The following is a 26,103-nucleotide window of genomic DNA, read 5'->3' on the forward strand; positions in this document are numbered from 1 at the left end:
ACTACGGAGCTCTACTTTTCAACAGTACAAATAAATCTGTTTTTGTAACAAAGCAGATGAGTATAACAAGTCATTTTCCGCCCTGATATGGCCCTTCGTGGTCGGCTGGGCGTTAAGCAAACAAACAAACAAACAAATAACAAGTCATTTTCCTAGTTCAGGCGTCAAAATATTTTTCTTTCGTAAGCAGCTAAAAAGCACAGACTTTTCAGACTGACACAACTTTCTCCAGGTTTATTGCCAATGCAATTTGTTTTTTTTTAGGGCTGCTAAACATGCTAAAATTCCATCCTGTTAGACAGCAACATGTTGTTGAATGCTGAAGAAAAAAAACACAAAAAAAAAACAACAACACAGTGGGTGTTTCAGCCTCAACAATTCGCTAAAAAGATGGTAAGAAAATTGCAAACTTTGAAACTGCACTTGCTCTGGAATACACGGCATAAGTTCATCTAAAAGCAGTACTGTATCTGACCATTTTATCCCACAAAAGCAGAAACTCTATATTTGATGAAAGGCCAAAGATGGAGGAAAAAAGGCAAATATTGAAGGTGATTACTTAGAATTAAACATTGATAAAACTGAGCAGAAGTATTTGGCTGAAAGCAAATTTTGGGAGAAAATAACACCCCTGACAAAGTCTCACCTTCTCTCTTTATTTTTCCTCCTAACACACACACACACACACACACACACACACACACACACACACACACACACACACACACACACACACACACACACACACACACATTTTTAAAGAAAGTGTTTCGGCAGCAATGCTCACAGGGAGGGATCCATATTATAAGCCAACACAATGCTGCATGCACAACTGACCAGTCACAATAATATGATAAACATAAAGTTAAGATACATTAATTATTTATCTGCTAAGAATGTCCACAAGTCAGTGCCATTCATTCTCCAGAACCTCATTACCACCATTATCAGGACAACAAAGTTTTAGTTTCAGCAGATACAATCATAGATCAAGACAACACACACAAAATATTTAGATTCAGCAATCTTGTATATACTGACACTGACAACATCAAAAACTGAACAGCATGAGTGACGATGATCAATCCCTTGTTTTCATATGATCTCACGTATCCAATACCTCTGAACAGGCCAAATATTGCCCACTCGAGAACCCATATAATAATACAGATCTCCGAACATCTGAAAAATGCCTGCTGACTACACTAAGTTATATTTATGACACATATTTGTTTCTGTTTCCACTGGTTTCCCGCAAAGCTTCAGCGTTCATTATTTCAGAAAACTCACTGTGGTTACTTTCCCACGATTTCTTAAAGTTTGAAACTGATGGAGTTACTTCCCATGTCAGGGGAGACAAAAGGCTCAAAGCAAACTCTGCCACGGCGGCCATTTTCCTACCCACTCGGAGGCCAACAAGCATGAACTATGACCTGTGGGTGTGTCACATAGGTGAAAACAACGGATTTATTAATCATGCACCGTAAAACACACTAACTATGAATTCAAAAACTGACAGGTGATTTGACAACACCAAAAAATCAGAGAAAAAAAATCATGCTTTTTATGATTGAAACCAAAGATACTGGAAACTGCTCACAATATCACTCAGAAATACCAAGAAAGGTCGACAATTAATGCCATAGAATTGATGAAGAAACCACCATACAATAGAAGAATATTTAGAGCTCTTTTTGGTCCTGAGAATATGACTGCCACGAGAAAGTCACATTTTATCTCATTTTTTAAATGGACAATTGTGTGGATTTTTTTCTCCAGATGAAAGACCTCTGTCCATGCATGCACATTTGTGTGCATACATTTCTCCAGTGTAAACCAACTCTTCAATGCCTTTAAAATTATGATTCAGTGTAAAACCTGACATATTGTGAGCAGCATCTTTGTAAAGAGACTTAAACCAAAATGCACACAAATAAATTCACTTTAACAATGACATTCACAAACAACTTACTGCTTTTAATTTCTTTAAGTTTCCCTTTACGAGAGGACAAACAAAACATACACAGTTACAAACCAGCTTATCTTAATGCTCTCAAATAATTTGCTACCTGTACCTCCAAACTTTTCAAAACAAACACAACTTTTTTCCCGTTATAAATTAGACACTCCTCTCCAATGCCCCTCTCCCTTTTACCCCCCCCCCCCCCCACCCTTACGCCCCCCTCTTCCTTTTGCATCACCCCTCTCCAAGTAAACTTTCTGGGTTAACATCACTTTGCCATCGAAGAGTACCCTTTCTGGACCGTCTGCTTCGCCGCTCTCTATCAATTTTTCGGTTCCAATCAGCGTACTTAAGATTAGTTATTGTGAAATACTTACTTCCTGTCTAACACACAAACTTAATGACCAAAAAATCAACCCGGATGACATTCCCCTCTACATCTCCGGGACAACCTGTGTCTGGCCTGTCTGAAAACACCTCCGCGTGAGGGGTTTTGCCGCCAGCGCGTTGAAAATAAAGAGGGAACATTTTCTTTGCCCGCGCGGCAGCAAGCAGTATGTCTGAACTGTCTACCCTCAAACTGAGCAGAAGTGGAAGTCAAACCGTCTATCGCCTTCCAGTTTACCCCAAGCTATTCTTCACAAACCCTTGTTGCAGACCCAGAAAGAAACGTTTACAGTGGAACTCCATCCCTTTCAAGACCCTTCGTTTTAAGACCAACTTCTCTCCTTTAAGACCCTTCGTTTTAAGACCAACTTCTCTCCTTTAAGACCCTTCGTTTTAAGACCAACTTCTCTCCTTTAACTTTCAGACCCTCACTTTTCTTCTTCTTCTGCGTTCGTGGGCTGAAACTCCCACGTACACTCGTGTTTTTGCACGAGTGGAATTTTACGTGTATGACCGTTTTTACCCCGCCATTTAGGCAGCCATATGCCGCTTTCGGAGAAAGCATGCTGGGTATTTTCGTGTTTCTATAACCCACCAAACTCTGACATGGATTACAGGATCTTTTCCGTGCGCACTTGGTCTTGTGCTTGCGTGTACACACGAAGGGGGATAAGCCACTAGCAGGTCTGCACATAAGTTGACCTGGGAGATCGGAAAAATCTCCACACTTAACCCACCAGGCGGCCGCGGCCGGGATTCGAACCCTCGACCTTCCGATTAGGAGGCCGACGTCTTACCACCCCGCCACAACGCCCGTCACCCTCAGTTTTAAGATTAACTTCTTTCTTTCAAGACCCTCATTTTTCAGATTTTCTGTTCGTAACTTATGTAAATCTACATGTACCACCATTTGAAGACTCTCTCCGTTTTTAAGACCTGATTTTTCTTCAAAAGTCTTAAAAGTGGGGTTCCACTCTTGACAAAACACTAGGCTACAACATACACCTACATCACTACGTCATGACTGCACATACACAAGATACAAAGTAAATGTGTCATACACAAAAATAATGTTTTCTCACTAAAGAATAATGGCCAAAGAAGGTGCACATACAGTTGTGGAAACATGTACGTACTGTGTGAATAAATACAGAGGCCTTTCGTGGCCAACAGACCAACAGCTGGACAGTGGAACCCCCATTTAAAGACCCAAAGAAATCAGAGGAGGAGGGAGTCTTAAAATGGGAGGTAAATTTACACATAGTATGAACACAATTTTTGTTAAAACAAGGTATTAAAAAGGGGGAAATCTTAAATCGGGGGTCTTAACCCCTTCACTGCCACAGTATAACAGCATTTTCAACACGTGGTAGCAACTTTAGCAACTTATCCGAACGGTCTATGGGAAAGAACTGTGTTTAGAAACCCTACAAGTTGTTGGACAGTGGTTACCTCCCATTTAGTTTTCAGAAATGTCCTGAAATGTTGTTGACACAAATCCCACGTATGATTATGGGCGTAAGACAAACTGAAAATGACCACGTATTACATACGGGGTGGGCAGTGAAGGGGTTAAAAGACGGGGGGAGAGGGGTTTGACTGTACCAAATCTCTGCCCTGCATTACATCCAGATTCTCACCACATCTGTGTTCACAAGGACCCGCCAAGTGCACTACATTTTCAAATAACTCTCGTCCGTTCTTTTTCCTAGCCCATGGAAGAGTTGTCTTCCTTGAAAGTGAGGCAATCTTGACGATGTATTTATAGCTCAGTAGGAATGACCGGTAAAGAATTAAACTGTGTTGGCGCCAGAGAGTTAACAATGAGCTCTGATCTGCAATGTATTTGAAAGAAAAAGGCCATAAAAATGATCTTCTCAGTTCCAAAACACATTGCTTGCACCTCATGATTCCATGTGACACCTGTGACACCTGTGGCATGTCTCCATCAAGCTACAATGGAACACCTTTTCTAAGACCTCAAAAAAATTGGAAAAAATCAGATCTTGAATAGGAGGGAGTCTTAAACTGGGGCTAACATTACAGAGGTTATGAAGAGAAAGGTTGAGAAAAGAGGGTCTTAACAGGGAGGGGGTCTTAAACTGGGGTCTTAAACTGGGGTCTTAAAAAGGGGGTTCCACTGTATATACATAGCTCAGCTTGCCTCAAGTTGAAGGAATACAACTCTTTCACAGTCCACAGAACCCCTAACAGAGTTATAAACCAGGCACTCACCTCTCCTCTTGAGATACTCTGCTATCAAGGCAGCAATGTGGATGTAACAGTGTGCCGCCTGAAAAAGTCAGTGAAGCGTTAGATTTGAATCTCTAATTCTAAGGCTTTACTCATCAATTCAAAGCCCAAACCAAACTCTGTAGCTCTTTGCGCAAGTTCAAATCTGTACCTCTAGCAACAGCATGTGAAATGCAGGCTGCTTCTCTCAGGGGTAAAAAGTGGTACAAATCTGTACCTCTAGCAACAGCATGTGAAATGCAGGCTGCTTCTCTCAGGGGTGAAGAGTGGGACAAATCTGTACCTCTAGCAACAGCATGTGAAATGCAGGCTGCTTCTCTCAGGGGTGAGCAGTGGGACAAATCTGTACCTCTAGCAACAGCATGTGAAATGCAGGCTGCTTCTCTCAGGGGTAAACAGTGGGACAAATCTGTACCTCTAGCAACAGCATGTGAAATGCAGGCAGCTTCTCTCAGGGGTAAACAGTGGGACAAATCTGTACCTCTAGCAACAGCATGTGAAATGCAGGCAGCTTCTCTCAGGGGTGAGCAGTGGGACAAATCTGTACCTCTAGCAACAGCATGTGAAATGCAGGCAGCTTCTCTCAGGGGTGAGCAGTGGGACAAATCTGTACCTCTAGCAACAGCATGTGAAATGCAGGCTGCTTCTCTCAGGGGTGATGAGTGGGACAAATCTGTACCTCTAGCAACAGCATGTGAAATGCAGGCTGCTTCTCTCAGGGGTGATGAGTGGGACAAATCTGTACCTCTAGCAACAGCATGTGAAATGCAGGCTGCTTCTCTCAGGGGTGAACAGTGGGACACAAATCAAAACAAAGACTGCAGCGAAAGAGAAATCATAGTGTCGAAAGGTAACTCAAACACAGCCAATTCAAATTTGAATAACTAAGCCAAATCAAACACTGATTTTAAAGTATTCCTGGTACGTGGTGACATAATTACAACCCCCAATCAAAACTGTATACCTCTTGGGGCAATTATAGACACAGATTTTTAAGTATTCCTGGTACGTGGTGACATAATTACAACCCCCAATCAAAACTGTATACCTCTTGGGGCAATTAGACACAGATTTTTGTTCTCCATCAAATCCTTTTAAGCGATTAATCGACCTTACTTATAAACATGTGATCCAATCCTTGAACTGACCTCTGAGTAGTTTTCCCATCGGACGTGTTGATGTGCCATGGCCTCCAGCCATGTTTTTCTCAGCTCAGGGGTGGAGGCGTATGACTTGGCTAGGCTGTACTGAAGGTCGACCAGAAGTTCAGGGTCGTTCTCATTCTCTTTCATGGCAGCTGTTGCCATGAGAACGGTGCGGATGCGTTTGGTCAGGTCCCGTACCTCTCCTGGAAAGGCTGTTTTCTGCTTGGAGAAAAACGGGGAGAGTAAGTTTGGGATGAAGTGATTTGCAGGACAGAGTGATCCAATAATACATTAGGCTTCAGGATGGAGAGATCCAATAATAAATTATGCTTCAGGATGGAGAGATCCAATAATACATTATGCTTCAGGACAGAGTGATCCAATAATAAATTATGCTTCAGGATGGAGAGATCCAATAATAAATTATGCTTCAGGATTTTCTTTTCATTTTCATTTTCATTTTCATTACTTTATTGTCCCATCGCTGGGAAATTCGGGTCGCTTCCTCCCAGTGGAAAGCTAGCAGCAACGGAGTCGCGCTACCCAGGTGTCTGCGTGTTTAGGTGTATTCAGCCACCTGCACTTATGGCAGAATGACCAAGGTCTTTTACGTGCCATTGTGATGACACGGGGGTGGGACATGGCTTCCGTCTCTGGGTCTGCACATAAAGTTGACCCGTGTCCGTCCCGGCCCGAATTCGAACCTGCGACCTTTCGATCACAAGTCCAGTGCTCTACCAACTGAGCTGAGAGATCCAATAATAAATTATGCTTCAGGATGGAGAGATCCAATAATAAATTATGCTTCAGGATGGAGAGATCCAATAATAAATTATGCTTCAGGATGGAGAGATCCAATAATAGATTATGCTTCAGGATGGAGAGATCTGATAATAAATTATGCTTCAGGACAGAGTGATCCAATAATAAATTATGCTTCAGGACAGAGTGATCCAATAATAGATTATGCTTTCTGATGCCGCATACAATGCATATGTTCTACCTTTAATAATTAGACAACAGCATGGATTCACAAAAATGTTCCCCTTAAACATACAAGCACCCACATATGCATTACACAGTGACAGACAGATAGAAAGTCATTTAGACAGACGGATAGACATGTGGACAGAGTAAAAACTGCAACAGAAGCACACAGACACACAAGTATTCAGGCCAGCTATAGCTTCACACACGCATGCATGCACACATACACGCACTCAAACACGCACACACACACACACACACACACACACACACACACACACACACACACAAAACAGTGCAGGCAGAGTGAGACAGACAGAGACCAGTACACAAAAACTATTATGTACGCCCCTCTACATTCCACTGGACAAACCTACTGGGTCAACCAGCGCTGATATATCACAATGACAGAAAGCCCTCAACTCACACACACACCTCTACATTCCACTGGATAAACCTACTGAGTCAACCAGCGCTGATATATCACAATGACAGAAAGCCCTCAACTCACACACACACCTCTACATTCCACTGGATAAACCTACTGAGTCAACCAGCGCTGATATATCACAATGACAGAAAAGCCCTCAACTCACCCACACACCTCCTCTCAAAAGAGATGAAGAGAGTCAAAGAAAGAAAGGCAGTATAATGGGGCACAAAAGAGTCGAGACTCAACAAAGATTCCAAAATACCGTCTGTCAAATCTGTAAGACTACCTCAACAGAGCTGAAGGTCAGCTGCTCACAACTGAGCGTCAAATCCGTACCTGTAATTCACACTCGATCTCCTTCATTTTAAAACACCTTAATCAAAACACACCTGAGCACAAACCACGTGTAATGTATGTGTTACTCTGAGCTTTTACAGGTAGCCACAGACTTGTTGACTTGTAACTTAGGCACAATTATGCCATTAACCCTGTCATCAACTGAACACAAAAACAAGGCCTATAAATACGTCAGAGAAACTTTTTCTCTTTAAACGAAAACATTGAATAAGGAACAAGTCTCTGACCCTACAGTCTGAAGAACCACAATCACCTGCCGTCTTCTCTTTTCAATTTAATCTTTATAAAACCCAACTTTTGTACTTCCTGGTTGAATTTTTAGTTTAGTCACTTCCAACTTAGCCTCAGGTCAGAAAGTGAGATAGGCACACAAAATCAACATATGCACTGGAGCCATGTTTTTATCGGAAGTAATTCAATCACTATAGTCATACTGCTATGTCAGAGAGAAAGTTTAACACATTTGGAAAAGACAAAAACATTTAGGCTATTTTCAAAAGAGTGCAACTGCTAAATCATTCAAACAGTCCACAGACAGAAGTTAACATTTCAAATCTAAAAGCAAACAGGGGTTCACAAGGAAATCAGGAAGCTGTCAATCCCAATGTTTTATTTCAAACATTGACAGGCTATGGGCTTAGATAACACAGTACTGCTATTTTAAGGCAAATTGTTTTTTGAAACACTCAGATGTCTTAAAACAAATTTATTCATAACTAATCCTTTCAAATCAGATAAAGAAAAATGTAGCCACTGGGAAGTTACTAGTGGCAGTCTGAATTCTATGAGTTACAAGAAACACACGCTTATTCTGCTGAGTTAACACTACAGAAGAAAAGTCAGAATCAAAGAAAACTGATCACACATGAGGAATCATGTTAGCAAATAGTAAAAATAAGAAAAGAAAAAGAAATAGCAGTTAACTCCTACAACTACAGCTGCAAAGATACACATACGTAATATTAATAATAGAACATTTATATAGCGTTTCTCCACAGCTGGAAGCGCTTTACAATGGCTCAGGTAAGGGGGGCAGGAGATATATACAAATATCTTCCAAGATAAGAAAAGCACACAAAATCATTCTGTTAACACTTACTTTTAACGTTCACACTTGACGGCAGCTGATAATGTAACCTGTCTATTCCAAGCATAACGGAATATTCGATCATTGGGGATCGCTTCAATCATAATCTCTGATGACACACTAACATGAGAAGTCACACCCTCTCCAGTCTAAGTGTTTTCACCCAGATGATTTCCACCACTTGTTTGCTTTAGATCAGACTTCACCTCGATCACTGTAATTACAAGTTGCATGCATGCGGTTTTGCACTCGTCAGTTCACATGTTAGCAGTGAAGCGCGACTCTTGACACATTTTCGGTGAAAGAATAAAATTCCCTCCTCTGAGAACGAGAAGAATGGGATTTATTCAATCCAAGGAGGGAGAGAACCGACAAACGCACACTTCAAATATCAAGTGAGTCTGCATTTTAAATAACTTCTCGTACAAGTAGACTTCAAATATCTAGTGAGCCTGCATTCTAAATAACTTCTCGTACAAGTAGACTTCAAATATCTAGTGAGCCTCCATTCTAAGTAACTAATCTCGTACAAGTAGACTTCAAATATCTAGTGAGCCTGCATTCTAAATAACTTCTCGTACAAGTATATAGACTTCAAATATCTAGTGAGCCTGCATTCTAAGTAACTTCTCGTACAAACAGTTAGAAACTCAATAAATGCATTTCCATTCAAAAAACTTTTTCGACCTGAAGCACAGTATTAAAAACAAGCTTGAAAGTCACTTTACCTGAGACATGCCTTCTATGCAACATCACCTCACAAAGATTTTTTCCCCAATGAGCATGAACAGTATGGGGCTTGCTCTATAAAATATCATTCCAGGGCACAAACATTTGCACCAAGCAGCCCCTTGTTGTCAGCCCAATCCGGTCAAGGGACTCGGCAACAAACATTCTGTTTGTTGAGCTGGGTAGCCGTATTATACAGACGACATCTGATCCAAATAGCTTCCTGTCACTAAACAATATCGTATTCAAGCGAAGTTGAATTCAGATGACACTAGCACTGACATCTATAGAGAGGGGGAAAATCAAAAGAATGGATTGAGAGAGACAAAGTCTTTCACAGCACAGTCAGTCCAACCGTTTGGGAACTTTTTATGATCTCAAGACTAGTTTCATGGGGAAAAATGGGAGAAAAACTTCCTCTCCATTGAATAGAGAATGCATCTATTTTTAACAGAAAACAAGAAATCTGATTCAGTCATATTCACTTGAGTATACATGTCTACCAGTAACTTTTGCAACCTACCGCATAAACATGTACACTTACTTGCATTGTTCGGTACCGAAAAGAGAAAAAGAAGGGAAAAAATCACTCTGAAAGCACTGATGGATTCTGGTCTATTTTTCTTTTTCGCGCAGCCTTGAAAATTCCAACTAGCCTAAACTTCCATGAGTTACCCATCATATAGTAACTACCTACGCTCTCCCTGGCATCTGTCAAGCGTAAAAGCATCAAACTACAGCTTTAAAGTTTGGGATGAAAAACGTTACAGTGATTGTAACTGCACACAGATGATTCCCACTGAATTGGCCATACAGTGGAACCCCCCTTTTAAGACCCCCTAATTCAAGACTTCCCCCACTTTAAGACCTTGCTTTTTCAGATTGTCTGTTCATAACCTCTCTAAATCTACCCCCATTTTAACCTCTGTAAATCTACCCCCATTTTAACCTTTGTAAATCTACCCCCATTTTAACCTCTGTAAATCTACCCCCATTTTAACCTCTGTAAATCTACCTCTCTAAATCTACCCCCATTTTAACCTCTGTAAATCTACCCCCATTTTAACCTCTCTAAATTTACCCCCATTTTAACCTCTCTAAATCTACCCCCATTTTAACCTCTCTAAATCTACCCCCATTTTAACCTCTCTAAATCTACCCCCATTTTAAGACTCCCACCTTTTTAAGACCTGATTTTGTTAGAGTTTTTGAGGTCTTAAAAGGGGGGTTTCAGTGTACTGCTCGGAGGACATCTTTTTCAAGCTGACTGCTTCCTCAAATCTTTCATCACACACATGAATTCACAACAAAGGTTAGAACGGACTTATCACACGACACCCATGGTAGTTAGAGCTCATTATTTTGAAGTCCTGCTTCCTCAAAGCTGTCCTAACACACGTGAATTCACAAACCAGGCGAGGAATGACCAAGTGCAGGTATTTTCTTGACAAAAAACTAGATTGTGAGACTTTTCCTGTCTAAGTTGCAGGTACATGTACAAGTTTCTTGTCCCCTTAAAGGCAGAGTAAGCCTCCCGTAAACCATCACAGATACGGTCAGGCTTTTACACACAGTACAAACACCCTTTCATTTAAACACTCACCAATTGAGAACATCCTAGGTGCCCTCCGTAAAGAGCGAACAATTTTCAAAGAATTTATTTTTGCGTGGTTTATCTTACCCCTGAGCCATCGTGAACCCGTGTGATCCAGTTTTCCCTTTTCACAATGCAGTCGTCATAGTTAGTCATTTGAATGCGACTCGACGTGAGCTTATCTACAATAGCACGTTTTTTTTTATGCACGAAACAACGGCTGTGGTTCACAAGAACTCTAGCGATGGCTTTTGACTGTTGAGAGGAACGGCGATTTGCACTGATAAACCGGCCGTCGTCTGCTACGACCCTTGCGTGACCCTGCTTCCGGGCTTTTCTTTTTTTAAACTTTCACAACTTCGAATTGTTCTGATCTTGTCTTGATGAAAAACGAATTCTTTTATGATTAAAGAATGTTTGTGTAACAAGCTGTCAATTTATTATTTAGATTTTAAAAGTTAGGTCTAGCGCAAAAACGAGGCGCCGTTGTTGTTAACGGAACAAGTCTACGAAAATAAATTCTTTGAAAATGTCTCACGCTCGACAGAAAGCAGCCAGGATGTTCCCGTTCGGTGAGCGTTCAAATGGAAGTATGCTTGTACTGTATTTAGACGTTCGGGGAGCTCTGTGATGGTTTACGGGAGGCTTACTGTGCCTTTAAGGTGTTTAAACACTGGCTGTGACATTTACCTTTGACATATATGTATCAGCTAGCAGGGGATTCCTGTCCACAAGGAGAATGTGTGTGTGTGTGTGTGTGTGTGTGTGTGTGTGTGTGTGTGTTTAGGGAGAAAGAGAGTGTATGCTAGTGTGTGTGTGTGTGTGTTTAGGGAGAAAGAGAGTGAGAGAGAGTGTATGCTAGTGTGTGTGTGTGTTTAGGGAGAAAGAGAGTGAGAGAGAGTGTATGCTAGTGTGTGTGTGTGTTTAGGGAGAAAGAGAGTGAGAGAGAGTGTATGCTAGTGTGTGTGTGTGTGTGTGTGTGTGTGTTTAGGGAGAAAGAGAGTGAGAGAGAGTGTATGCTTGTGTGTGTGTGTGTGTGCAAGGGCAGGGGGGGGGGGGAGGCAGAAGGAGGATGAGAGAGAGTGTGTGTGTATATGTGTGTTAGTGTGTGTGTGTGTGTGTGTGTGTGTGTGTGTTGAGTGTGTGTGTGTGTTGAGTGTGTGTGTGTGTGTGTTGAGTGTGTGTGTGTGTGTGTGTGTGTGTGTGTGTGTGTGTGTGTGTGTGTGTGTGTGTGTGTGTGCCTGCCTCTGTGCATGCATGTGTGTGTGTGTGTGAGGTTGTACAATCACATCTTAGCATCTATGCAAACTCCTACCTGTAGTCCTTAACCTTTCTTCACCACAGTGACAATCATCAACTTTAGATGAATGAATAAGGGTTAACTCCTAAAAGAACTGGGGCAGTGAATTCAAGAAGGGTGTCAATGCTATGGATGAGTGGCTTTCATGAAGTGGCCTTCAAAAGCATGTGACCCTGTGACTGTAAGCAGCGTCTCCTGATCCCATGCAGTTCACACAGAAAGTTCAGGTATGTCCATGGCTAGCTTTAAGACTTGACTTCTTATGGTTTCTTTTCCTCAAGATATCCTTGCACACAAAAAGTGAGAGAAAGTGGGGTGAGAGAGAGAGAGAGAGAGAGAGAGAGAGAGAGAGAGAGAGAGAGAGAGAGAGAGAGAGAGAGAGAGGGAGAGAGAGAGTGAGTGAGAGAGAGAGAGAGAGAGCAAGAGAGAGCGAGACAGAGAGAGAGAGACAGAGAGAGAGAGAGAGAGAGAGAGAGAGAGAAAGAGAGAGAGAGATCAGCCGGGATATTGAAGAGAGAAAATGGAATAGAAGGTAAAAAAACTGACCAGAGCCCTAAAACTATCTGTTCTTTTCCCCTTCTGTATCCCTCCCATCTCAGCTGTACTACAGACATACAAACAGACAGACAGAGAGAACAGAAACAGTTTAATACATTCACAGCATGCAAGCAGATCACAAGACACTTTATATGGCAAGTTCAAGCAATATGATCGTTAGAGAGAAACAGAAAAAACCCACTCTGATATTAACATTTATTCATGTATTTAAGTACAGATTTTGAACCATGGAGGCTACAAAGGCAGGCTTAAAATGAAAAGAATAATCATTTGTTGAAAAGATTGATAAATTGACATGCAAGTTTATGAGAAGAACAAAACTTGCAAAAAGAGAAAAGAACAGTAAACAAAGTTGACATCACCAAAATAAAATAATCAGAGAATGGTTGCTGAGTTTCATTATACTTTATATATGCTTTCATTATAATTATTTGGCAGAGGTTTTGCAAGAAAAGGTCACTCTCCCAAAACACATAGAAACCAGACGGAGTTATTTTCGAAATTAGCCACTGTCATGCACCCTTTTTTCAACTCAAATTTTGTATCCTCACTAGCATCAAGGAAGGATAAGGGGGTAATTCTCAATCAATCAATCAATGAGTCTTATATCGCGCATATTCCGTGTGTCACGATCGGGTGACAGAGACCAAGAAAGTGTCACTCAGTGGAGTGCCTGTTCTTGGTCGATTATGATAGAAAGCAACTGTACGTGATATTGGGCTACAGCAGAGTTTGCTGACAGTGCTCAATGAACACGGAGGGTTTGCTGCGCACGAGTTTTACAGTGGAGGTTTCTGCTGTCATAGGGCTGACGGTTTTTCGCTGACAGCGCGCACGGGATTTTCAGGGATTAAGTTTCTCGTGTCTTTTTTCTGCTTGGGAGGCAGAATTGTGTATAGCTGGACTGGTTTTGTGACAAGGTCAGTCACGTGTTATTGGCTAGGTTGTCTGTCTGAGACACAAGCACGGGGCACTTGACACCCAGCGGCAGAAGGGGAAGGATCTAATACACAGTTTCTAGAGTATGATGGTTTTTCACCGAATATTGTATTCGGCACTCTAGGGGAGCTTCCACCGGTTATTTCCTTCACACTGCCACATATTTTGCTGAGGACAAGTCGTCAACTTTCCTTCGTCGGCGATGGCTTTCGCATAAGGATTCGACAAGGGGTTCTGGAGGTTTTTGGTCACTGTTGACGAACAGAGGCTGTTCCAGGGAGGAGGCGGACTTTGCTTCCATTGAGAGTACAATCATAGGCTTTTGAGGTAATAAATCATTATTTAACGCTGTTGATGAGTCTGTGTTTGTGGAATGAAATACTCTCTGTTGTTCTTTCCAGGTTAGCGCATAATTTACTCTCTGTGACGCTAAAATACTAATCTGTATATGGTTTTTGCAGATAGGGAGAGAAGGACGGAAAATGGCTGTTTTGTTGTTGTAAAAAGTCCGTTTTGTGCAGGCCCACGTGCTCGATGAGATATTTAAAGATGACATGTTTTAAGGTGGTGGGTGAGGGGTAGCTGACATGTTTAGTGCACTGATGCTTTCTGTTTGCAGCCTTCGTTCGTTTCGTGTTCCTGTAACCGCTGCACGGCTGCCTTTGGCGGGACACTGCTAGCTGCAGACGTTGGAGCTGGGACCTGAGGAAGCTACGCTAACCGGCTAACCAGCAGACCGGCTAACCAGCAGACCGGCTAACCAGCGAACCGGCTAACCAGCAACCCGGCTAACCAGCATACAGAAAGAAAGCTAAGTGCACCGTGTCTTACGCACCCCGTTGACCACCGTTGTCTTTTCTTATCTGTGATTTCATTGGAGTAGTGACAACGTGGGGTGTGTGACCCCTGCATGAACTAGAGCTTTTTTTGAACAGAACATTCTCATTTGACTGTATTTACACGGGATCAGCGTGTTACTATAATTTTCTATATACTACTGGCCTTTTGTCAGTGATCACGGGTTTTTTACGTGTTGAGAACGTAAAAGGAACATATTTTGAGTGAAGGCTCGAGGGAGGTGGCGAGTTTATACATAAACAGGCGTCTGAAACTTATACTTTTGTTGACTCTATTTAATTGTATGACTGCGAGAGTGGATCGTGGTGTGGTTAGTTAATTAGTAGTAATTAACCGGTTCATAATCACCTTAAGTGATATATTGAAACGTGACACATGGGGGCCAAGCCGGGATTTACTCAGTTAATTTCCAACTGATAAAGACCCACCAATTAAGGATAACTAAGAGCAGATAATCTCGTCAGTGCTCGACTTATTTTCTGCTTGGTGCTACCCTTTTTTGTATAGTTTTGATCATATACCACACCTTAAGCGATTCACATCTTGCAGGAAATGTAAATTGTAATTTGTGAGCTATTGTATGCGCTAACTGTGATTACCTCCCTTTCCTTTGTTTGTGAATCTTTGTTGTTATACGTTCAGAGTTTTCCGTTGCAGAGAGCTGAGCGGGGTTAGCGGATTTGTTATTCGTTTTACTCAGTTTTCTCTACATTGTTGTTTCGCATTCTGTAACAGGTTACATTTCTACCGTCTTGTTTTACTTGGATTTTTCTCCATATTTTGACTTTGTTGGAATTTTGGGGGGGAAGGGTCCGAGGACTTCTGTCCTAACCAAGGCTGTGGGAGACACTCTGTTTCACCGCAAAAAGCAGCCGATAAAGTAGGCCACGGCTGTGGGAAACACTTTGTTTCACCGCAAAAAGCAGCCATAAAGTAGGCTACGCGATTTGTTCTACACCGTTTGGATTTTTCTTCTGCATTTTCTGGTTGCTGGATTTTTGTATCCATCGCTTTCATCACCGCGTGTTCTAGCTATAGCTGCGTTAGACTTACTTTTGTGATAAAGCTTTGCTAAACTAACCATGGCTACAGGGGGATCTCCTACGAAGAGATTAACTTTTGAGACTCCTGGTAGCGAGGAACAGACAGAGCGAGACGCACGCGTTAGAGCGCGAAGTTTGCTTAAGCGCAAGGAGTTAGAACGTAAGGAAGACATAGAGCGACAGACGAGAAAAGAAGAGCTTGACAGACAAGAACGACAGGCCGAACGTGAGAGACAGGAACGACAAGACGAACGTGACAGACAAGAACGGAAAGAGAAAGATGAACGAGACAGACAAGATAAGAAAGACGAGCTTGAGAGACAAGAACGACAGGCCGAACTTGACAGACAGGAAAAGAAAGACGAGCTTGAGAGACAAGAACGACAGGCCGAACGACAGGCCGAACTTGACAGACAAGAAAGGGAACGACAGGCAGAACGTGACAGACAGGACAAACAGGCCGAACGCGATCACCAGCTAGAGCTAGCTAGGCTACAGGCCGAGAAGGGTACGCTTACTCAGGCTAGCGCGCCGACGTTTGTTGCCGACCGTACGAGACTGCCGACGTTCGACGATGACAAGGACGAGCTCGACGACTTTTTACGCCGGTTTGAGCGCATTGCATCTGACCAGAAGTGGGAAGAGGCCACGTGGGCTAGCCGCCTTAGCACCTGCTTAAAAGGACGCGCATTGCAGCTCTACAACGCTTTGGATGACGACGAGGCGAGAGACTATCAGGCACTAAAGAAGGCGTTACTCCAGCGCTTCAACCTGACTGCTGAAGCCTACAGACGACGTCTGCGTAACAGCAAGAGACTGAGCGGCGAGCTGAGCCATCAGTTTGTGGCACGCCTAAATCTCTACCTGCGGCGCTGGGTGGAGATGGCCGAGAAGAACTGGACCGTCGACGACCTTGCCGACCTCATAGTCATGGAACAACTGATGTCCAGCCTGCGACCTGAGGTGGTGACCTTCGTGCAGGAGCACCAGCCAAAGACTACTCAGGAAGCAGCCGACTGGATCAGAGTACACGAGGACGCCCAGGCGATCTCCGGCAAATCTTCAGACTCACGGCCGGGAAAATCGGGAAATTCAGGTTCTTCAGGACCCAAGGACGGGAAGGACGATCAGGGACACAAAGGATCAAGTTCCAGAACTGACATCCAGTGTTATTACTGCAACAAGCGGGGCCACGTGAAGAAGGACTGCCACAGGAGACAGGCTGACCAGAAGGGCGTACACTTTGTTGGCAGTGAGGAGCTAAGGGACGTCACGAGCTCATGCACAATTCCACAACTCTGCGTTCCGTGCTCCAGGAAACATTTCCAGCCCCACTGCAACGTCTACGTTAACGGAGTGAAGGGCGAAGGTCTGCGGGACACAGGGGCAGACATGATAGTGGTTCGGGCGAGTCTAGTTCCAGCTATGGCCTACACAGGAGACAGCATCAGGGTGAGAATGGCCGAGGCATCTCACGCTTACGACTTGAACACGGCAGTGATCAAGGTCGTAACACCGTTGTTCACGGGGACCATTGTGGCCGTCGTCATGGACGATCCTCCATGCGACCTGCTCATTGGAAACCGGGTTCAGTTTGTGGACGGCGTCACCAGGGAGGTTCCCGTTTATCGGTCTCCCGACGTCATTTCAGTGCTCACGCGGGCACAGGCGGAGCGAGAGGACAAACCTCTCAAACCCCTACCTGCTGCACGAGCTGCCCTGGGGAACGTGACCCCCGCGCTTCTCGCGAAGGCTCAGGCATCTGATCCGACCTTAGCGACTCCTCGGGAGCACGCGAAGTCGGGGAAGGTGAAGCTGAGCGGGAAGCATGGGAGGTCAAAGTTCCTCAGGGACAAGAAGTTGCTCTACCGGGAGTTCAGCAACCAAGAAGGTACATTCAAACAGGTTGTCGTGCCTCGCGAGTTTCGCGAGGGTGTCATGGCAACGGCACACGACTCGATTCTGGGAGGTCATCTTGGTACCAAGAAGACCACGGATCGTGTCTGGCGCCACTTTTACTGGCCAGGCATCTGCACAGATGTCCGACGTTTCTGTGCGTCCTGCGATAAGTGCCAGAAGGTGGTTGCCAAAGGAAGGGTGAGGAAGGTCCCCTTGGAGAAGATGCCGCTCATCGACGAACCCTTTCGTCGGGTGGCAGTGGACATCATCGGGCCCATCTTGCCTGCGTCTGAGGACGGAAACAGATACATTTTGACCATGGTGGACTACGCTACTCGATACCCAGAGGCGATCCCTCTGAAATCGATTGAAGCCACGCGAGTAGCTGAGGCTCTGGTTACTATGTGGTCCCGGCTGGGAATTCCATCAGAGGTACTCACCGACAGAGGCACGCAGTTCACGGGAGGAGTGATGGCGGAGGCAGCACGACTGCTATCACTGGAGCAGCACTTCACCACTCCTTACCATGCTCAGTGCAACGGACTGGTGGAAAGGTTCAATGGCACCTTGAAGACCATGCTGAGGAAACTAGCTCAGGAGAAACCACGCACGTGGGACAGGTACATCCCAGCATTGCTTTTTGCATACCGCGAGGTTCCTCAGGAGAGCTTGGGTTTTTCCCCATTTGAGTTGTTGTACGGCAGACAGGTACGCGGTCCCATGGCTATCCTGCGTCAAGCCTGGACGGACGAAGAAGCTGACGAGGAGGTGCAGACGACAGCGACCTACATAGTAGAACTCAGGAACAGGATTGAAGAGACCTGCAAACTGGCTCAAGAGAACCTGGGAAGAGCAGCACAGCGTTATGCGCGAGGATTCGACCGCAAGGCACGGCCGCGCAGCTTCAAGATTGGAGAACGGGTGTTGCTACTTCTACCTGTCAAACACAACAAGCTACAACTGCAGTGGCAAGGACCTTTTGAGGTGACAGCGAGGGTGGGCCAGAACGACTACAGGATCATGATGCACGGGAAAGCACGCCTGTACCACGCCAACCTGCTGCGCGCCTACATAGAGAGGACAGCCTACGGGGAGAAGAACAAAGACCAGAAGAACAAAGACAAGAAGACAGAGAAGGTTGCAGTCATCAGGGGTGAAACGAGGGGTTGCTCGTTCTTGAGGACGACCTTTCTGTCTGGAAACAGACCATCAACCTCTGCAATATCTTCAGGTTGCAAGGTTGGCAAACGCCAGACTTATGCGCTGGGCGTTGATTCTCCAACCGTACCAATTCACGGTACGCGTCATTCCGGGCGCCAACAATGTTGGAGCTGACTTTCTCTCTCGGGTTGTAGAGGAGAACATGACTGTGAGCGAAACCGAGGTTTCGTCTTGAAGAGGGGAGGTGTGTCACGATCGGGTGACAGAGACCAAGAAAGTGTCACTCAGTGGAGTGCCTGTTCTTGGTCGATTATGATAGAAAGCAACTGTACGTGATATTGGGCTACAGCAGAGTTTGCTGACAGTGCTCAATGAACACGGAGGGTTTGCTGCGCACGAGTTTTACAGTGGAGGTTTCTGCTGTCATAGGGCTGACGGTTTTTCGCTGACAGCGCGCACGGGATTTTCAGGGATTAAGTTTCTCGTGTCTTTTTTCTGCTTGGGAGGCAGAATTGTGTATAGCTGGACTGGTTTTGTGACAAGGTCAGTCACGTGTTATTGGCTAGGTTGTCTGTCTGAGACACAAGCACGGGGCACTTGACACCCAGCGGCAGAAGGGGAAGGATCTAATACACAGTTTCTAGAGTATGATGGTTTTTCACCGAATATTGTATTCGGCACTCTAGGGGAGCTTCCACCGGTTATTTCCTTCACACTGCCACATATTTTGCTGAGGACAAGTCGTCAACTTTCCTTCGTCGGCGATGGCTTTCGCATAAGGATTCGACAAGGGGTTCTGGAGGTTTTTGGTCACTGTTGACGAACAGAGGCTGTTCCAGGGAGGAGGCGGACTTTGCTTCCATTCAGAGTACAATCATAGGCTTTTGAGGTAATAAATCATTATTTAACGCTGTTGATGAGTCTGTGTTTGTGGAATGAAATACTCTCTGTTGTTCTTTCCAGGTTAGCGCATAATTTACTCTCTGTGACGCTAAAATACTAATCTGTATATGGTTTTTGCAGATAGGGAGAGAAGGACGGAAAATGGCTGTTTTGTTGTTGTAAAAAGTCCGTTTTGTGCAGGCCCACGTGCTCGATGAGATATTTAAAGATGACATGTTTTAAGGTGGTGGGTGAGGGGTAGCTGACATGTTTAGTGCACCGATGCTTTCTGTTTGCAGCCTTCGTTCGTTTCGTGTTCCTGTAACCGCTGCACGGCTGCCTTTGGCGGGACACTGCTAGCTGCAGACGTTGGAGCTGGGACCTGAGGAAGCTACGCTAACCGGCTAACCAGCAGACCGGCTAACCAGCAGACCGGCTAACCAGCGAACCGGCTAACCAGCAACCCGGCTAACCAGCATACCGGCTAACCAGCATACAGAAAGAAAGCTAAGTGCACCGTGTCTTACGCACCCCGTTGACCACCGTTGTCTTTTCTTATCTGTGATTTCATTGGAGTAGTGACAACGTGGGGTGTGTGACCCCTGCATGAACTAGAGCTTTTTTTGAACAGAACATTCTCATTTGACTGTATTTACACGGGATCAGCGTGTTACTATAATTTTCTATATACTACTGGCCTTTTGTCAGTGATCACGGGTTTTTTACGTGTTGAGAACGTAAAAGGAACATATTTTGAGTGAAGGCTCGAGGGAGGTGGCGAGTTTATACATAAACAGGCGTCTGAAACTTATACTTTTGTTGACTCTATTTAATTGTATGACTGCGAGAGTGGATCGTGGTGTGGTTAGTTAATTAGTAGTAATTAACCGGTTCATAATCACCTTAAGTGATATATTGAAACGTGACACCGTGGGTACAGTTCTAGGCGCTCTGCAGTGATGCCGTGTGAGATGAAATTTTATACGGCCAGTAGATTGCAGCCATTTCGGTGCATATTTACCTTTCACGGCCTATTATTCCAAGTCACACGGGTATAGGTAGACAATTATTAACTGTGCCTAAGCAATTTTGCCAGGAAAGACCCTTTTGTCAATCGTGGGATCTTTAACGTGCACACCCAATGTAGTGTACACGGGGGGAGGTTCGGACACCGAAGAGAGTCTGCACACAAAGTTGACTCTGTGAAAATAAATTTCCGCCGAACCTGGGATCGAACTCACGCTGACAGCGGCCAACTGAATACAAATCCAGCGCGCTACCAACTGAGCTATATCCCCGCCGTAATTCTCAGATTACTGTCCCAGAGGGGGGTGACCTACTTCATGAAAGGTTTACAACCATCATTTTTCATCAAATCAACTACATGCTGTATCTGTATTGTGTTTCAAGGACTACATTTATATGTTTTCATCCCAAATTTGACTCCTTTTTCATTGCACATTTGTTTGACATTTTAGTTTGCTAAAAATCGGCTGATTGAAAGCCGCCATTTTGTGACATTCCTCTCTTGACGAAAAACAGATGTTTATCTCCAGTAAACTAAGAGTGAAGAGTGCAAACAAAATGTACAGGTGCAAAGAGATTATGTGCATGTTTATGACCACATTATCAGTTTACATTTTTTTGTTTTGTTTACGCAGTAATTTGACCGGGTCCAAAATGCTGTTCGGTCGATGCATTGTGTCACGAATTATCCGGCACAGATAACCACTCATGGGCACACAATTACAACGTGTTTGATCTACCTTGCAGGGACACTTTATTTGTACACATTACTGCTACACAAACACAGCTTTTGTTACTAAATATATAGTTTTGTTTGCCGGTAATTGCAACATGAATCTCAGAGGAGGTCTTGGTGTCACACATTTTGGCCTCGACCGAACAAGACGTTTTTGCATTTAATTAAATAAACACAATTTCATCCTGTCATGAGCCTGGAACCAGAAATGCTCACAACAGTAGAAATGGTTGGTTATTGAGTGCGAGACTTGCTGTTTAACTTGCGTGTCTGTCAAATTGTCAATGCCTCGACCAAACATGGTTTTGGACGATTACGTACTTTGCAGCTCTATATAAGGGAAACCAACAAGTTTCTTTGAGCTTTGTGTCCACTTATAGGTCTATCACACCCTATTATATTGCACATGACATTTTCAACGATTTTCTTTGAACCTTATTTTTCAATGACTATGTGAAGGGGCGGGGATGTAGCTCAGTCAGTAGCGCGCTGGATTTGTATTTAGTTGGCCGTTGTCAGCGTGAGTTCGTCCCCACGTTCGGCGAGAGATTTATTTCTCAGAGTCAACTTTGTGTGCAGACTCTCCTCGGTGTCCGAACACCCTCGTGTGTACACGCAAGCACAAGACCAAGTGCGCACGAAAAAGATCCTGTAATCCATGTCAGAGTTCGGTGGGTTATAGAAACACGAAAATACCCAGCATGCTTCCTCCGAAAGCGGCGTATGGCTGCCTAAATGGCGGGGTAAAAACGGTCATACACGTAAAAGCCGTGGGAGTTTCAGCCCATGAACGAACAAACCAAAAACCATGACTATGTGAGAATGTCACACTTTAGGACCATGACTCTGAGAATGACCCAAGGATAAGAATAAGATTATTCCCTGTAGTTCTGTGAGGTTACCTTCTTCGGGCTGCTTTTTCGCTGGTGACAGCGAGCTGCTAGACAGTATACGGCGCTTTCTTTCTTTATTTGTTGTTTAACGTCGTTTTCAACCATTCAAGGTTATATCGCGACAGGGGAAGGGGGGAGATGGGATAGGGGAAAGGGGGGAGATGGGATAGAGCCACTTGTTAATTGTTTCTTGTTTACAAAAGCACTAATCAAAAAATTGCTCCAGGTGCTTGCAACGTAGTACAATATATGACCTTACTGGGAGAATGCAAGTTTCCAGTACAAAGGACGTAACATTTCTTACATACTGCTTGAATAAAATCTTTACAAACATTGACTATATTCTATACAAGAAACACTTAACAAGGGTAAAAGGAGAAACAGAACCTGTTAGTCGCCTCTTACGACATGCTGGTTAGCATCGGGTAAATTCTTTCTCGTCCCAACCAATATGGGACTCCCCCTAACCCGCGGGGGGTTATACGGCGCTACCCATTCTTAACTTCTATGATGTGAACCTGACCTGCACCAACCTTTTTAACCAAGCATGCACATTCTTGAGATTCACACAACTTTGTGCAAATTACACATCAGTGAGCAATGTTCTTGTTTTCACTGCTTTCCTCTTTGCATGCTAAGGCCAAAAAAAAAAAAGAGGTCTGTTTACGGTAACCCGACCGACCCTATTTTTTTCGCGCGACCCTAGACTTTTTTTTGGCATTTGGGAAAAAAAAAAAAAAAAAAAAAATCTTTTGAAAATAACGTAAAAATATGGTTTTTTGGGAAAAAAAAAAAAAAAAAAAATTTCCCGATCTACCGACCCTATTTTTTGGGCCTATGTTACCGTAAACAGACCTTTTTTTTTTTTTTTTGGCCTAAGAACTCATGAACATTGTCAGGTTACACACATCAAATATACCTCCCCTTTTTCAGGCAGAAGAGACAATAAAAAATAGTGACCAACAACCCCCTTTTTCAGGCAGAAGAGACAATAAGAAATAGTGACCAACAACCCCCTTTTTCAGGCAGAAGAGACAATAAAAAATAGTAACCAACAACCCCTTTTTCAGTGCTTTTAACCTCTGAACATGCACGCCTGAAATGTCTAAACCATATCACTGTAGCCCCATGCTCTGCATAGTATTCACAATGAGATATATTGTGATATTGTGATCAAAGCTGAAATTTGTTGTCTCTCACCCAGCGCTTTATATCCAATGGAATCCAATGGAATTTCTTTCCAGAAAGTTGTAAAAAGTGAAGCACATTGAGACAGTGAAGATGTATTGAGACACTCTTCCCTTTCCTTCCCCAACAAGACACAGCAGATGATTTTCGGAAACAACTCCGTCGGGATTTGTAAGGGTTGTGAAAGAGTGAATGCCCTTGTTTTTACTCGAACAAACATTGGAGGGGCCAATCACTAGCGAGGAGTGTGTCAGAAACACGTGGACAGGGGTACGTGTTAATTTATTTGTCTGAGAAAAAAGCAAGGGCATTCACTCTTTCACAACCCATAAAAACCCGACGTAGTTATTTCCGAAAATGTTATATTATCTTGATGCCTGTCACCACTGTGTTTGTGTGCGCCAGTTTGTTCTTGTTGCCATGCATACATGCACCCCCATGTGTGTTCAAACCGCAATTTCTATGAAGCGAACATCTCTGAAAGTGTTTTACAATCTGTTTAGGTATCCCATTCCGCGAGAATAGGAAATGTCTCGCATAAAACGTTTTTCTTTTTTTTTAAAGTGTCGTTACATTATCATTTAGGTCATTTAGGTCATTTAGGTCATTTAGGTCTGAAAGGCGATAAGTATCAAGCACAAAAACATTCAAAATTGTTGCAGCAAATATAGGAAAAAGCAGGTCAGGTCAAGAAATAACAGGTTCAAGATAATAAGTATTCTGAATTTCTGTAGTAAATATAGTAAAAAGCTGGTCTGGTTAAGAAATAATATTAGAAATAAACCACACTTGAAGTTATTGTTTGCATAAAATTAAATCACACTAATCATCACAATGAAGAGCAGTTAAGTCAGGTTTGAAAGATGATCTGATGAGGAAAAGATGAAAGCATCATTAGTCTCAATCACTGGTACAGAAACAGCAAATAACTGTGAAGTTGAAGTGAAAAATGAAGCACAAAATGTGTGAGATATCACTTCCTTGTGAGAAAAAAAGGGGGAAAGAAAAAACACACAGTGTCATCAACAACAACTACAAAAATATCAAGAATGACAAAACAGAAGCATAGATGGTCTACAGCTTGGAGGGAAAACACACGCACACATATAATTCACTACTTTATCAGTTCAAAAGAAAAAATCGGATCACTCAAAACAACAAATGCAGATCAAAACTACATATCCACGCAAGTTTGTGTGTGACTGCTTTGACTAAAACTACATATCCACGCAAGTTTGTGTGTGACTGCTTAGACTAAAACTACAAATCCACGCAAGTTTGTGTGTGACTGCTTAGACTAAAACTACAAATCACTGCAAGTTTGTGTGTGACTATAAGAAAAATCAACACAATCAAAGAAACAAGACACATATTTGTTAATAGCATTTCTGAGTAACATGATAGGAAAAAAAGTAAAATATTAATAAAAACGCAAAAGCTAATTATTAAGCCCTTAATATGTTTGAAGAATGAACTGTCCAAGCAATTTTCCAAATGACCCAAGAATAGGATGGGGGTAACAGGGATCGCGTTTACGCACGATTTTTGCGTATTTGACGCATTTTAAAAGTCGCTGACGCGTTTTTTTCGCCGCGCCGCGTAAGCCATACGCAAAAATATTGTAACTTTTTCTTGTCTTCACGCAGCGCTTTTGCTCTGACTTAATAATCACCCGATCCTGAAACTGACTATAGGGCTCGAGAAGTGACGACACACATGAAATCTGCGCGTCAAAACTAAAGTCCGTTTCTTTTTGCATCGATGTATCGCAAACGAACGTAACGAGGGTATTACCAGATAATGTCTTGTCGGATAATGAAGCAGACATTAGCTGCTCTCCCATCTCGCGCTTCCAAAAGGCGGAAAGTGTGTCTAGTCGTATTAGAGCGGGAAACAAACTCGCAAGGCCCGAAGGTTGGAGACAGCAGGGGTGTTATTCGACAGGCGTGCGCGGAGTTCGACAGGAAAACTCGCCGTATTTAGGTAAGGAGTGTCTTTTAAGTCTTTCGTGCGTGTTTTGTTTGTGTCTGTACGTGTTTTCGGAGTACGCAAAAATATTGGTCCGTGACGCGTTTTTTTCGTTTCGTTGCGTATGACTTACGCGTTTTTTAAAAAGCTAGCGCGATCCATGGGGTAAGTCATAATAACAAGATTGAGATGCATGTATATCAATGGTCCTCCTTACTTGAAAATCTTAAAAGTCATTTTCCCTGCCAAACGCCTTCAAAGATGGTGTAACTTGGCTTACAGTCTAGACACACTATCACACTGTGTTTGGAATTTCCCCTAAACAAAACTATAACAATTAGGAACTTTGACTCGACTTGCTCAAGATTTGTGTCCACATAAACTTTTGACATTGACGTAAACCTATGAGAAACCATGGGTGGGGAACATCTTCAAGTGACCCATGCATGGCAAACGTGATTTAATAACCATAAAATACTCTTTCTGAAGCTTAAACCAACAGAATATAGTTGCAAAATCACCCCACAGCCACTGGCAATGAGACCTGCACCCTCTTCCAACCCCATGCACATAGGTGGGGCTAAAATCTGTTGACACCTGAGACTTTATGTTTCTAAAACTGGACACAGAAGTTTCAGCAGCAACAGCAAACACATATATACAGAAAAAGCAAAAACAGAGGGTGAACTACAAGATGTAAGCACGGCATCACACGAT

General features: G+C 43.4%; 1 protein-coding gene across 6 annotated transcripts in view; it reads right to left on the reverse strand.

The window, feature by feature from the left end:
* Positions 1-26,103, reverse strand: part of LOC138946240 (dedicator of cytokinesis protein 9-like) — a 132,198-nt gene that overhangs the window by 20,368 nt on the left and 85,727 nt on the right. For 4 of the 6 annotated variants that reach the window (XM_070317774.1, XM_070317778.1, XM_070317777.1 and 1 more), the window contains 2 exons: positions 5,752-5,967; positions 4,586-4,643 (listed from right to left, as the gene is read on the reverse strand). In XM_070317774.1, the coding sequence (XP_070173875.1) occupies positions 4,586-4,643; positions 5,752-5,967 (274 nt within the window). Of the gene's footprint in view, positions 1-646; positions 668-1,972; positions 1,997-4,585; positions 4,644-5,751; positions 5,968-26,103 lie in introns of all 6 variants that reach the window. The other 2 variants (XM_070317773.1, XM_070317775.1) reach the window with 2 other exon arrangements.

Source organism: Littorina saxatilis, linkage group LG13 (assembly GCF_037325665.1).
Source record: "Littorina saxatilis isolate snail1 linkage group LG13, US_GU_Lsax_2.0, whole genome shotgun sequence".
NCBI lineage: Eukaryota > Metazoa > Mollusca > Gastropoda > Littorinimorpha > Littorinidae > Littorina > Littorina saxatilis.